General features: G+C 37.1%; 1 protein-coding gene across 1 annotated transcript in view; it reads left to right on the plus strand.

Annotated features, from left to right (window-relative positions):
* The first annotated feature begins 4,361 nt into the window (after positions 1-4,361).
* The window catches only part of LOC126818680 (potassium voltage-gated channel protein Shaw-like), a 75,366-nt gene continuing 64,172 nt past the window's right edge, over positions 4,362-15,555 (plus strand). The window contains exon 1 of the mRNA XM_050546228.2: positions 4,362-4,771. Coding sequence (XP_050402185.1) covers positions 4,450-4,771 — 322 coding nt within the window. The 5' untranslated portion in view covers positions 4,362-4,449. The remainder of the gene's footprint in view (positions 4,772-15,555) is intronic.

Here is a 15,555-nt window from a genome sequence, read left to right on the forward strand (position 1 = left end):
GATAATCTCAGGACCAAAGCCACTTACAGATTGACTTACCCACGGTAACTGCACTACAATAATTGGTTATCAATGTGAACATGATCGCCCGAAAGAAGTTTTTGAATATTCCTAGAATTGATCGATTCACGCATCATTCACACGGAGAAGCTTTATAAATGTTTAAATCCAATTCCATAGTTGACTGGGCGGCAATTTCCTTTGATCTTGTTGAATTGTATGGTATGCTAGACTTGAGTGGTTACGAGACACTTTAGACTTTATAATGTTTTGTTTTTATAAGAGAAATTTAGACTTTATAATGTATGTTTATAAGAGAATTCTAGATTTTATATTTAGTTATTATACGAGAATTTTAGATTTTATAATTTTTTGTTATTAAACGAGAATTCTAGACATCATAATGTATGTTTATAAGGGAATTCTAGACTCTATAATGCATTGTTATTATACGAGCATTCTAGACTTCTAAATGTATGTCTATGCGAGAATTCTAGACGTCATAATAATGTTATGTTTTTCAGGCCATTCTAGATTTTGTATTGTATGTTTATAAGGGAATCTAGATTTTAGTAATGTATGTTTATAAGGACATTCTAGACTTTAGCAATGTATGTTTATAAGCGCATTGTATACTATAGAAATGTATGTTTAGAAGGGCTTTCTAGACTCTAGTAATATATATATGTGTATAAGGGCTATATAAACATACAGTAAACTGTAGACTATAGTAATGTATATATGTTTAGAAGGGCATTCTAGACTTCAGTAATGTACGTTTAGAAGGGCATTCTAGACTATAGTAATGCATGCTTAGAAGGGCATTCTAGACTTCATTAAATATGTTAATAAGGGCATTAATGCACGCAAAGGCATACAGCTGATTGGAACGGTGGTTTTGGATCTTCGATTGCCCTAAAGGACATAAATCGACATGACACGTGGTAATGACCAAGAGCTAAGTCACCATCGACGCTGATGAAATATTTTTACTCGTGTCAACTTTGAATTATTGACAACATCGAATATTCTCCCTTTGACTTTAATGTTAATTCTCGTTTCTTTACGCATCTCTAACATTTCCGAAGTGTTCGTCGGATTGAACGCCCTCCACCACAGACAGAGCAACATACACATGTATATGTGGGAAGAGAGAAAAAAAATTGTATGTGTATGTGAGAGAGAGAAAGGGGGATGAGGAATTACAAAAGGGAAAGTAATTGGTGGTCTGATTCCGCTTATATTGGCTGATTCATATGGAGAGACCATTAATTGCTTCCCCCGTAGTTTCCCTATTTCTAGCAATTCACACTTTACCGCTTTCCCTGCCTTTTGCATTTCAATTATTCTTGACTTTTGGGTCTAGAATCGAGGTGCTTGGATTATCCCATTATCTGTAAGGTGTTGGTAATTATTCATGGTTTTGATGGGGAAGGTCAGGATGTAAACAGATAAAATTAAGGTGATCGCCTACAAGAATGGAGTCACTCCCATAAGATTCCTTTCACCAGACCTAGTAACAGATCTAAACGTTCAACCCTCTTCAATATTTTATTCAGAAGATTATGACATGTTGGACTCCTTCAGATTAATCATTTTAAGATCATAGGAATATTCAAAAAATGTTAGAGCCAAGAAATGGCATGGATAATTATCTAATTACATTTCATTTCTGAGAAATGTATTTAGTGAAATAGCAAACTGCAGCTTGATAAACTTATATATAGGAGGGTTCGGTGAAAAATTGTAATTCTGAAAAGTATAGAACACTTGTGTTGAAACAAACTTTTGCTACCAACGAGTACAATTATTGAATGAACCATGGACATAAGAACTGCAACTGTAGTGTTATTACTGTCTTCGTACCAGATCATCTTGTGAACCTGCCCATTGAAATTACCAGAAATAGACAAAACTAGCAACTGAAAGAACTAACCCTAATGCAGATACATGCCGACATGGTCTCCACTTTAGGGAATGATACCCCTTCCTTTTCCACAGTAAAGAGGTGGGCTGCGGAATTTAAACCTGGCGGATGGAGCCTTGACGACCATCAACAATAACCATTCAAAAAACACTATCCGGGGAATGACATTGTGATGGCTGATCGACGTTTGAACACTCGACATAATGCCAGTGTTATGGGCATCTCTCGTGAGGGAGTTGAGCAAATTATGGCCAACGAGTTAAGAATAACAACAGTTTCTGCAAGATGGGTGCCAAAACTCTTGACAGCGGATCAGAAACGTGTTAGATCCCCAACGCCCTGTGACAATCTGCGCCGTTTTGAAACAGATCCTGATAATTTTTGGGACCAGACTTGTAACCATGGATGAGACCTATTTCTAAAAATTAAAATGGAACTAGCCGGTCATCATTTTCCTAGTAATGATGACGTCATGTCAGCTGTGAACAACTCTTTTAGGGAGGCTGACAAAATGTCTTTCTGACCGGCATTCAATGCATGGACTGTGTAAACATAATATGTGTACTAACAAAATCACAAATGATAATATTTTCCCTTTTGTCAAAATAGCAAATAATTGCCTTAAAGATACATTAGTTAAGAGTTTAATAAAGAGTTGGTCATTCTTGCTATAATAATTCAAAAATAGATGATAAAAAAGAAAATATTGAAAATTTCATTCAAATTACTTCATTCTCAGCCAAGTTATCATTGTTTGTAGTTTTGGGAAGATGTGTGCACTGTGGTAACAAGGGCACTGGTATAATCGGGACTCGGCCTCGCTTTCCCATTTTTAAATTAAATTTTTAAATGGCCAACCGTTTTAATCTAGTTAAAATCTCGAATATCCGATGACATCGAGAGTCGATGATGGTCTTGCTTTGTTAATAAATGTCTAATGAATAGTTTAGATAACATTTCAAGCCAAAAGAAAGACCTGCAATAGGCATAGTGTATGTTAACAAATTTGTAGCCAATGGAGTAAGACTTTGGCTCGCTAAACTGGAGATCCCGGGTGCGATTCCGGTGTTGGCCGACACAGTTCATGAGGATTTTGTAGTGTGGCCCCCTACCCACCCGTCAGTGGTGCAGGACAGAGGGTCTGGAAATGGACACCGTATAGTCGTGCACGTAACAGGTCCCCTGGCAGTTAGAATTTGATATAATATATGAGTAGGCTGTGGCGCCGCTGCTCAGGCGAAATTTCCTCCATAGCAAATTGTATGGCGTATGCCCATCTTCATTAGCCCAGTCGGAGCAGAACAGTATGGGACGTTAAACCCCATTTCATTTCAGTTAATTGTTTTATTATATTAACCCTAACATACCACCCCCAAAATACTGCCGAGTGGAAACATAATGCGCGCAGGTCACGGAATTCCAAAATAACATGATTAAGCCTTGCTAAAAACAATTTCCGAAATGCCGTGATTAAACCTTAAAAAATTGCCATAAATTTGCTTCGATTGGTCATTTCAAAAACAATCAAATAAAAAAAATCTAAGAAATTGTATGGAACCAAATTATGTGTAAAAAACAATTTCCGATATGACATGATTCAGCATGTATAGATATATGTGTACCCACATCATGGTTATTCGATTAATAATAAATCTTAGCTCATCAGAAAGCCATAAACATGATACAAGCACAATAATGGATTACGTAAACTAATGATCAGCACATATAACAATATTACACTATCCTTTACTCATTCCTTACACTAATGCTATCTTTCTAGTTCTATTGAAATTAATTCCCATGTGGCATTCCAATAGACACCGCCAGATCCACACAGAGCCATTTAATATGCTAATAGAAATTATAACTCAGGAATTCCCTTATCGGGAAACTACACGGTGTCTCGTTCACTTGCTCGCGTGCCAACTACTTTATATCGTTATTTTTAAAATGGTTCCGTTACTATGGTAATATCTTCACCGACACCGACATGGCGGAAAGGGGTTTGGAAAATTAGTCCTGACGACAACAGTAAGAAAGCTACGGAATGGAATCGGGAGAATAAAACGATCGAACATGTTGTTGAATCTGTGTTGCGTGGATTGTATTCCGTATTATATAATACTTCACGGCTACCTGCCGCATGTCTTCTCCAGCGCTAGTCAATAGAATGTTCTAGCGGTACCAGAGAGCACGCCGACCCGTCACACATATAACTGTATCACGGCATTTAATCACTTTGTTTACATTATTCAACCTGTCCAAGACTATCAGGATAACTTGGAAACGGGAGAACGATTTTATGTTATTTAAATTGATACAAGAGGAGGAATTTGTGTAGGATTTTTTTCTGACGCCATGGAAATATTTACATCGTCTCCCATGATACAAGAGGTGAATTGTGATCAGGCTTCATGAATCGTAGAGGAGTATGGTCTGGTTAAAACGTTCGACATCATGAGATTTAAGGGGCTTGTTGTTGCTGCGATGAAGGGACTGAGTGAACCCGGACAACACGTGCAATGATATTTCCCGATAATAAGTTTATCATGAGCGAAATTATTCGGGAAACAAAGGCAGACAAACATGGTATACTGCTCCAGGACGAGGTGGGGAATACCCCAAGACGAGAGGGGAGAAAACTGGCTGGGGGTTGTGCGAGGTTACTTTTGAATGTTGGAGGGGTAAGACATGAAACGCATGTGTCGACCCTCCGTAATGCACCTAATACTCGACTCGCTAGATTGGCTGAAAATCACCTGGAATCCGGATGTAAAACTGAGGAGTATTTTTTTGATCGACATCCAGCTGTTTTCAATTCTGTTATTGATTATTACCGAACAGGTGAGCCTCTTTGATCTTATCTTATTTAAATTTTGAAAAATCTAAAATTATCCCCAAATCTAACTCCAATTAAAGTGGCAGTTGTGATGTAAATATATTCGCATATTCGTTCTTATTTACAATGACAACAACCCCTTGGTTAATGGTTAATCATGACAAAATAATCAAAACAGAACAACTGTACACCAAAGCACATGCATTACAATTGGGGCAAGTATATATATATTTAGTTTGATCAAAACAATTGTTACGGGTTCACAGGCACACACTCGGTGGAACAATTTTGACGACACTTAGTACAACCACACAATTTGGATGTAAAGATTAGTACATGCACATTTGGGGGGACTGAACAATAGGCAGACACACGGTCTGTGTGGAACAATTAGTTCATACACACTGCTTGGGTGGAACAACTGGTACAGATACGCACCTTGGACGGAACAGTTAGTACACACGTTCAATTTGGATGGAACAATTAATACATGCACACAATAAGTAAAGATTAGTACAAATACAAACTTTGTCGGAACAATTAGTACAGATAACAGCAAGGGTGGAACAATTAGTACAGATACACAGCTTGGATGGAACAATTAGTACATACATCCTAGACGGAACAATTAGTACAGATACACACTCTAGACGGAACAATTAGTACAGGCGCACAGTTTTGACGGAACAATTAGTACTATTACACAATTTGAATGCATCAAGTAATACATACACAGGTTTTACGGAACAATTAGTAGATACACAGCTTTGACGGAACAATTAGTTCACAATACTTTGACGGAACAACTAGTATAGACACGTTGGACGGAACAATTAGTACATGTACACAGTTTGTACGGAACAATATGCACAGACACAGATTGGTACAGCTAGAAACTAAATACCCCACCTTGGTTATGGTATACGGTTTTACTTATTTCACATAATACCCCGCCTTATACAGTTTGTATAGCCCCATATCGTTCCGTGGACGGTTCGTTTGTTACCGGAATCATCCGTGTATGACCGCAACTTGGCGAAGCTTGGTTTGAATTCTTTTTGTTTTGAAATATATTGCTAATGGGATATTACCGAATAAAACTGGGAAATGGTTTGCTGTTTGAATATCAAACGATATGTTAGTATTTACTTGACTGTCGATAAGATGTATGTATTCGTGTATTTATAATAATATAACGTTTTACTTATTACATGTACATTTTGGATATTTATTGTTATAGGAAATGAGTACACAAATATACATATCATTAATTAGCCGTAAGGCTAGCTTTCCATGTACGCGTTTCCGCGGGCGAAAGAGTCGGCCTAAGGCAAATATAATGGGACGTTCTCCATGTAAGCGATGTGCGACCTTTTCGCTGGCGTCTTTTCTCGCGTGAAGTGTGCGCATGCGGATGTTTACGTTCTGTCGAACAAGTACAGGTTCTCTTCCACTAAGTCAATCAACTGTTCTTGTTGTTGGAAATTCAGCTTGCAAATGGTAGATTTTTTGGACATGGTGTTATTATAAAAAGGCGGCGACGGAGCGTTAACAATGCCAGCCTCCATGCTGTAAAGAGAAATCCTCAGCTATGAAGTCATCTACAAGGGATTCCTTCAACATATTACACATAAATTATGGATTTTTTTCTTGAAATGAAAAATAAGCACACAAATATACAAACAAATATACAGTCATCTACAAGGGCTTCCTCCAACATATTACACATAAATTATGGATTTTTTCTTGAAATGAAAAATAAGCACACACATATATATTTCATTATTCGATATTAGCCGCTATACAAGCAACTGATATGTCGATATGATATATTTATTTCTGTATAATGACACACAGTTTTACTTATTATACATTCATTTTGTGGGTTGTATTTTTTCTTGAAATAGCAAATGAGTATACTTATGTACATACATATATATTTTCCGTATTCGATATGTCGGATAAAAACTAGGATACCAATAACTGCTATAACCGACATATTATTGTACATTGTAGATAAACAATACATTATACTTTATTCGATTGTGGCCAATCAAAACTGGTATACTATAAGCCGATAAATTAGCCATTTATTTGTTTGAAATAACAAATGCGTGCCTATTTGTACATAAAACATATATGATACTTTATTCGATTGTGGCCTATCAAAACTGACATAGTATTAGCCGATATATTAGCATTGTTTTGTTTGAAATAAGAAATGCGTACAGATAAATATATATTATACTTTATTCGATTCTGACCGATCCAAACTGGTATACTATAAGCCGATATATTGCATTTATTTGTTTGAAATAAGAAATGCGTACATAGAATATATATTATACTTTATTCGGTGTAGCCGATCAAACTGGTATACTATATGCTGATATTATTAGCATGTATTTGTGCACATAAAAATATTATACGTTATTCGATTGTGGCCGATCAAAACTGGTATACTATAAGCCAATATATTAGCATTTATTTGTGTGGAATAACAAATACGTTCCTATGTGTACATAAAACAGATATTATACTTTATTAGAATATGGCCTATGAAAACTAGATACGATTAGCCGAGATGTTAGAATTTTTATTGTTTGATGTAAGAAATGAGTACATAGAAAATATAATATTATAGATGTGGCCGACCCAAACTGGGATACCATTAGCCGATATATTAGCATTTATTTAACCATTGATATTATGTATGTATTTATATTCGATATCTATATGGGTGATAATTATCCTATCTCCGGGTTCATTTCAGTGTTGAATTTTTAATATCGAATTATTACACCGGCTTGATCTTACAAAATATTACTCAGATATAGATTTTGTAATTAAAGAAAAACAGGTATGGATAGATCGACAAATAACATGGAATATAAAATATAAAGGTATTTTGATCGATATTGCCCTGTCCCTTTGTTTATAATTAATTTGACATAGCGACAGCACGTGTCATGATGTAAATGCCACAATGTCAAACACGCCAGTGGACATTTTACATATCCACAACGTTTGAATAAAGATGGCAAAAGGTTGGCTGTGCACGTGACATGCATAGACTTCCTGCAACACTTAGAAGTTAGACTGGAAATGATCTAGGTAAATGAATAAAACTATTTTGTTTACTTATGATAAGGGAAGTGGTGTTCTGAAAGCAATAGGTTACTTTATAGTCAACAGAGCAATAATATTTTATGAGTTATGTTTACCTCTGATAGGGGGAATGGCAATAGGTGTTCTAAAAAAACATATGTATTTCACACAGAACCCCAATCTGAACAACAATCAGATCGCTATACTTATAAAGTTTATAGTAATATTTCATATGTTATGTTTACGTCTCATAAGGGAAGTGGTAACAGGTGTTCTAAAAGGGATATATAGGCCACCACCCCGTCGCTATACTTATAGTTCATGAAGCTTTATAATAATAAGTTGCACGTGTATAAATGAAATGAAATTAAATGGGGTTTAACGTCTTCCTGTTTGAGCCGACTGGGTTAATAAAGCCAGACATACGCCATACAGTGTGTATCAGGGACATTTTGCCCGGACAGCGGCGCCCAGGGCTTACTCTTATATCGAATTCCAACTGTCAAGGTATCTTTTACGTTCATGTCAATGTGTGCACACGATCTCGGGTTTTCGTACCATCCTAACTACGTTGTCCCTTGCCGGAACCTCTGTCTGGCACTACGGAAAATCTCAATGGACTGATCCACCACGGCTTCCCTTATACAGGTAGACAGTTACCTGTATTGCGTGGTTTATTACTTATAGTCAATATGACATTTCATACAGGTAGACTGTGTATTACCCCTATTTGTTAATGGTTTTATTGATCGATTCACTAATTACTCGCTGTTTGTTTTAAGCCGCTGTCTGTCTTTTTATTGGAATGATGAAATGCAATAATCGAATTCCAACTACCGAAGTCTGTCCCATCAAATAGATATTTTGGTAAATATGCAAGATCTAATTAAAATTAGTTCCTTGCGATTTAAATATTTATCTGAAAATCTACTCCTAGAAGTCTGATTTCTGCCGTTTTTCATATAAAAAAAATATATCCATTGCCGAAAACAAGACTTGCTTAATTGGATTGTTGTTCAAGGGGTGTAGACATTCGAGTGATCGTTAGTGCGTTTTAGATCATCGGGTCTGCCATTGAGTTGGATCAAGTCTGCCCAACCTCGTGCGTTTTTTCCGGATCCTCCGTGATCCCCCTCCCCACTGCTAAAGCGTCTTTGAGTCCCGAAATGACTTGGATTGTGTCTACTGGACGTTAAACCCCGTTTCTGCCCCCCCCCCCTCTCTCTCTCTCTCTCTCTCTGTAAATCTGGAAATATCGATACTGCTCTTTTTGAAAGAGACGGTCGCCACTTTTATTGTGCCTTTTGTATTAAGATCGGTGCAATAAAATCGACCCACAGTACCGTTGTATTTAGTTCTTACGACTGTTTATCAAGAGCACAGAATATCTGAATAGTTCTAGTTTTCGGTTCAGAAGTTTACGTAATATAAGTTGATTCTATTCTGATATATTCTGATATATTCTGTTTATGTCATATGATTCTCTTTCTACGCCTACGGGCGAATGTGTTCACATCGGATACAAATATGATGTTATCGATCTGTTGTCATTCATCCATATTTAACATTAGTTGTATTGTTCATCACATGTATAGCAATACCATCAAATACAATACATATTTACAACATGGCTGTGACATCAGATATAATGCATGTTTAACACAAGTTGTATTACTCATCACGGTAGGACGTTAAACCCCATTTCATTTCATTTGTATTACTCATCACATATATAGCTAAACCTTAAGTTATAACATTTAACACATGCAATAGCTATACCATCAGATATATATAATACATATTCAACACATGTCTATGACAAAAAATACAATAACCCACGTGTATATAGCTATATACCACCCGACACAATATATCGGCCATCACATGTTTAGCTGTATCGTTATTATTATTCGCGGCACGTGTACTGTTGTTATATCATCAGATGTAATATATAATTAACACATGGCTGTAACATCAGATACAACCCATATTGTATTGTTCACCAAATGTAGGCTATAACTATACCATCAGTTACAGTCTAGTAAATATTTAACATTAATTATATTGTTCACAGGATGTATACTGTAGATTAACGATCTTGATAACGCCGTGTGTATTCACATATTCAATTAGGCATGTACATAATTTACAAAGCAAGGTTTACGGACACGTGAGCTGTATATCTTACCACGCAGCTCTTATTGAACGTACATCTATAACATTAAGCAGGATTTGCATTTATTCTGGTTGTAAAAATTTTAAAACAGAATATTTAATGGGCGTATAAAACTGACTACATAAAGCCAATTAATGAAATGAAATGACGTTAAACGTCATTATTTCATGCACTCACTTGGCTAATGGAGACCATGTAATCTTTGTATATATTTTATTACTATTTAATTTTAGTCAAAATAGCAACTGACCAATGTCCGAATTGACATCTCACTAATCTTTCAAGTTTTTTAAATGTTTGGGTTTATACTTAATGTAACAATATGTATTACCTAATAATAGTAAACACGCGTTCTTGATTTGTCGATATCATCTTCTGTATTTAAACATCCGTTTCTTATGTGCAAATATTATTATATAATTATTTTAATCCTAAACTTGTATATATGTTCTATATTCTTCTGTAACTTTAGTCTGGTGTCCGGCTCGCCCTAGCGATACCTATCTCGTTATTGTGACCGTTAGCCAGTTCTGGACACTCGTTTATTAAAAGTACAATTTTAATTATTTATTTTGAATTGTTGTCGTTAGTGTTGGAATAAGCTACAATCCCCAGAAAACAGCACTTCGGCAGTACTATAAGGGGATTTTTGCCGAGGAAGTACCGTTTCCACCTACTCTTCATTAAAAACCAACCTTCAAGGTCTTATCTTAAGTGTACGTCAAGGAGTACACGATTCCCATCCAGACGATATGGAGCCTTTCCTGTATCACTAATATAGAAATCAGGTAGCCAATTCTGGAGGAACAAAATGTTCCCCCAGCTCATTACTCCGGCTCTGGCACCCACCTCAGCCAACGTGTAGTAGGTGTCCATACCGGTTAATGAGACGGGAGGGGGTTTAACCTACACCCGACACAAACTCATGGTCACTTCGGGACTAACACATGGTTCATTTTTTTGTATTTCATTAATTCATTTGCGTGTATGGGTCTTCAGCAGTGGGAGGAAACTCACGGGGTTGGACAGGCGATCCTACTCCTTGTCACGTACAAGAGAGGAATCAAAATCACGCCATTTGACTCAATGACAAACCTTATGATGCAACGCCCGCGCGCGTTAACCATTCGCCACACTCCCACCCCCATACCAGTTCAAACGAACGGAGCAAGGCTAGGGCATATACAAGTGATCACCATCAAGGCTTATACCAGTTACAATTTTTGAGTCCGATCCCCTACATGAATTGAATCTTTTGGAGCTGTTAAATGATCAGTCTTAACACATTTTAGAGTGGATTAATTATTTATTGTCCTAAAAATGCACGATCGAATACTTTAGACCTACGCATACTATGTATGTTGTAGCTTAGCAGTTTCAGTCCATACGCAAGTTTCTCCGCCATAACGTCGGAAAATCCGTTGAACCCGGGAACAACCCACCAGATTATGCAGGCGATATATGGTTCTTTGTCTTAATCTTTTTTTTAAAATGGGGTTTAACGTCCACTCGACACAAACTAGGTCATTTCGGGACTAACATATGGTTTAATTTTATTTCAATAATTCGCTTGCGCGTAGGGGTCCTTAGCAGTGGGAGGTAACCGGAGGATCCGAAGAAAACCCACGAGGCTGGACAGGCGATCCTACTCCTTGTCACGTACAACCGGAGATTCGAAACCACGCCAGTTGACTCAATGACAGGCCTTGTGATACAGTACGCACATGCTAACCATTCGGCCATCCAACCCCGCTTGTCTTAATCACATGTCTTGGGATCAAAACCACGTCACTTCACTAAGTACAACTCTAACTCAAATGCCCCACACCATATCGCTAAAATTCTATTAATGTACGCTGAATAAATTTATAAATCAAGTGTCAATGATACACACACACACAAATATATTTGTAGATATGAAACAAAAGGAGGGACGGCAACACCCCTTAAAAAGAATAGCATTGGCTGGGCACAGGCCGATAGATCTATGCATCTGCTGTCGAACGATGCTGGCGGATTTACAGATATTTAAAAATTCCCGCCCAACAGCAGTAGGTTTGAGAAAGGGTCTTTTAACCCGAAACATTAAGAAGATTAATAAACCTCTTCTCATTTCTACCTAAGTCTGGTTTTTTTGTACTGCTGTTGGGCGAGGAGGGGGTGGGTGTGTAAATATCTATATTTGTAGATACAAATATAGAAATATATATTGATATTCGGACTCTGGGCCGATATTTATTCTATTCGTAATTCAGTGTTACTAGGTACAGTTATTCAGTAGACATATATACCCTCAGATTGCTCATTAGATGGGATTCGATTTTTGTTTGTCTACGGCTGAATACAATACAAAGAGCCGGTTTATCGAATGGCAGAAAATAGAGGTGAAGTACTAAAGTACATGTGATATTATTGAGTTTATTTTGAAATGGAATATAGACCCAGTTTATATGGGAGAGAAAGAGATAGAGCCTTTTATTTCAATAATTTACTTAAGCGTCGTGTTTTTAGCAGTGGACTGGCGTGGTTTCGAATCCCCGGTTGTACGTGACAAGGAGTAGGGTCGCCTGTCCAACCTCGTGGGTTTTTCTCTGGGTCCCCCGGTTTCCTCCCACTGCTAAAGACCCCTATGCGCAAGCGAATTATTGAAATAAAATTAAACCATATGTTAGTCCCAAAATGACCTAGTTTGTGGCGAGTGGACGTTAAACTCCATTTCTCTCTCTCTCTTTAGCAGTGGGCGGAAATCGGGGGAACTGGAAAACCCCTACAAGGTTAGAACCTAACATAGCCTTTCCCACATAGCCTTTGAAATAATAAGTAACATGTTAATCTCATATTTTTTGACGAGACAATAAACCCTAATCCATTCATTTTCCATAAAAAAAGGTCAATTCTCTACCGACCATGTTATTAAACTGTCAAAGACACCCTGTCTATTACATTACTTCATCAATTTGTCTGGTAAATACACGACACGTCTAACGTATATCTGTAAATGACGGCAGCCTAATTATGAGCAGACCTGATTCTCGAATAAATTTGTTTCTTTTATTATTTCTCCTGCTTTGCTACTAGAGTCACGGTGGCTCAGTTAGTGTTCCTGGCTTAATAACCAGGAGGTCTTGGCTATTGGCTGAGAACCATCCTCGGGATTTGTCATGGAGCATGACAAAGGTCATGTATGTACACGATCCCTTGGCAGGTTGGTGTAGACGAAGAGTATTCTGAAAAGCCCCTGTCCTGGCAAAATTTCCCCATAACACATTACATGATGGACATCCGTCTTGATTATCCTGGGTGGTGCAGAAATATAGTACGTTAAACCCAATATCATAGCAATATAACAATCTACATTTGTAGAACGTCAAAGTGAAAGTGAGTACAAACAGCAATGCTCGTAGCATTCCCGAAATAAGTGATTCTTCAGCTGTGATTTGAAAGTAGTCATCTTTTCACAGTATCGAATTTTCAGAGGTAAATGATTAAAAAATTTAGAAGCAACTATGCTGAAACTTTTGTCACGAAGATGTTTCAATTTCGACTGTGGAACGACAAGTGTATTCGGGGTCCGATTTGGTCAATGTGGTTTAGTTCAGATAAATAGCTGGGTGCAAGATTTCTCGGATACTGGTATGTGGGGCCCAGGACCATTTAGTTAATGCCAGTGGGAGTTTCGAACCAATACAAAAACTGTAGGGCAGGTGTAATGTGAGCTGTACAGTTCCATTACAGAAAAGACGAGCAAATAACACTCGAAGATCAAATATTCGGCATTAGTATAGTCAATGCAGAAAAGTAGGATGTTACACCCTATTCCCAGAAGAACAGAGAGACAGATAATAATACACACAAAGCACGTAAGGCGTGCCTTGAACAATCAGTCACAATGATGTAAAACACGTGTACAACATAACATCTTGGCATTTCGTTCGAGATTATTAAGATTATAGCTGCTGTATTCGGTATAATGGATGACACAATTATATATATGGAATACAAATTACTTAGAAGTTTATTTAGGGCAAAATGACAGTCATATTAAAGTATTGTTAGATATTTTTATACACAATATTGTTCCATATGATTCTGGCTGCTGTATTGTGGCCCATGATATGATTCTGACTGTTGTATTCTGTATTTTGGTTCATGATTTGATTATGGTCGCTATATTCGGTATTTAGTTCGAGATATGATTATAGCTGTTGTATTCTGTATGATGCATGACACAATTATATGGAATACAAATTACAGTTTATTTCTGGCGAAATGGCAACCATATTAAAGTGAACATATATATATTTATACACAATATTGTTCCATATGATTGTGGCTGATGTATTTTGTAATTAGGTTCATGATATGATTCTGGCTGCTGTAGTCTGTATTTTGGCCCATGATATGATTCTGTCTGTTGTATTCTGTATTTTGGTTTTTGATATGATTCTGGCCACTATATTTTGTATTTTGATTCATGATATGATTCTGACTGTTGTATTCTGTATTTTGGTTCTTAATATGATTCTGGCCGCTATATTCTGTATTTTGGTTCATGATGTGATTCTGACTGTTGTACTCTGTATTTTGGTTCATGATATGATTCTGACTGTTGTTCTCTGTATTTTGGTTCATGATATAATTCTGAATGTTGTACAAGATAACGTACCGACGTATAGTTCGAGATATGACTCTAACCGCTGTATTCGGTATATTCTGTGGCTTGTAGAGACTGATTTTATTAATCCTAGACACCTAACTCTTACAATATTCATCGTAGTCAGTCTTTATTGTCCGGGAATTCTAATTATTTCGCTTTATCTCTGCACATCACGAATATATTCTGTCTATTGTCAGCCGTTGATTATGGTGTGAACCGTCTTCATATTCCTGGTTGTTGCAGCAAAGTGTTATGTTACACCCTAATTCATTTTGTGGCGAATAATAATAATTAGTCTCAGATTTTCTAGATGTAAATCATTCCACAAAATAGGAGCAACGTCACTGAAACGTCTGTCGCCAAAGGGTTTCAATTTCGAAAATAACGCTCCATCCTATAGATTCCCTTGACATACGCGCGCGTTTTAGATCATATGGCCTGTCATTGAATTAAGTCGCATGGTTTCGATTCCTCACTTGTACGTGGTGAGGAGTAGGGTCGCATGTACAGCCTGTGGTTTTCCCCAGGTCCCCCGGTTTCCTCCCACTGCTAATTAAAGAGCAGTACACGCAAGTGAATCGTTAAAAAAAATGAACCGCATGTTAGCCTATGTAAAAACCCTCTCCTAACTACGATTGCTGCATGTTGTTGGTTAACGCCCGCTTCCACCGAGGTTGATATCGTAAACAAGGTGTCTCATTTTTTGTATATATTCAAAGCTTCCCACCATAGCACACTGCATGGCGTATGAACATCTTCACTAGCCATATAGGTGTAAAACGTTCAATCTCGATTTTATTTAAAAGAAATCCCATTGATTCGATTTGTTTGTACCCGTGATCTCAACG

Source organism: Patella vulgata, chromosome 4 (genome assembly GCF_932274485.2).
Source record: "Patella vulgata chromosome 4, xgPatVulg1.2, whole genome shotgun sequence".
NCBI classification, from domain to species: Eukaryota; Metazoa; Mollusca; class Gastropoda; family Patellidae; genus Patella; species Patella vulgata.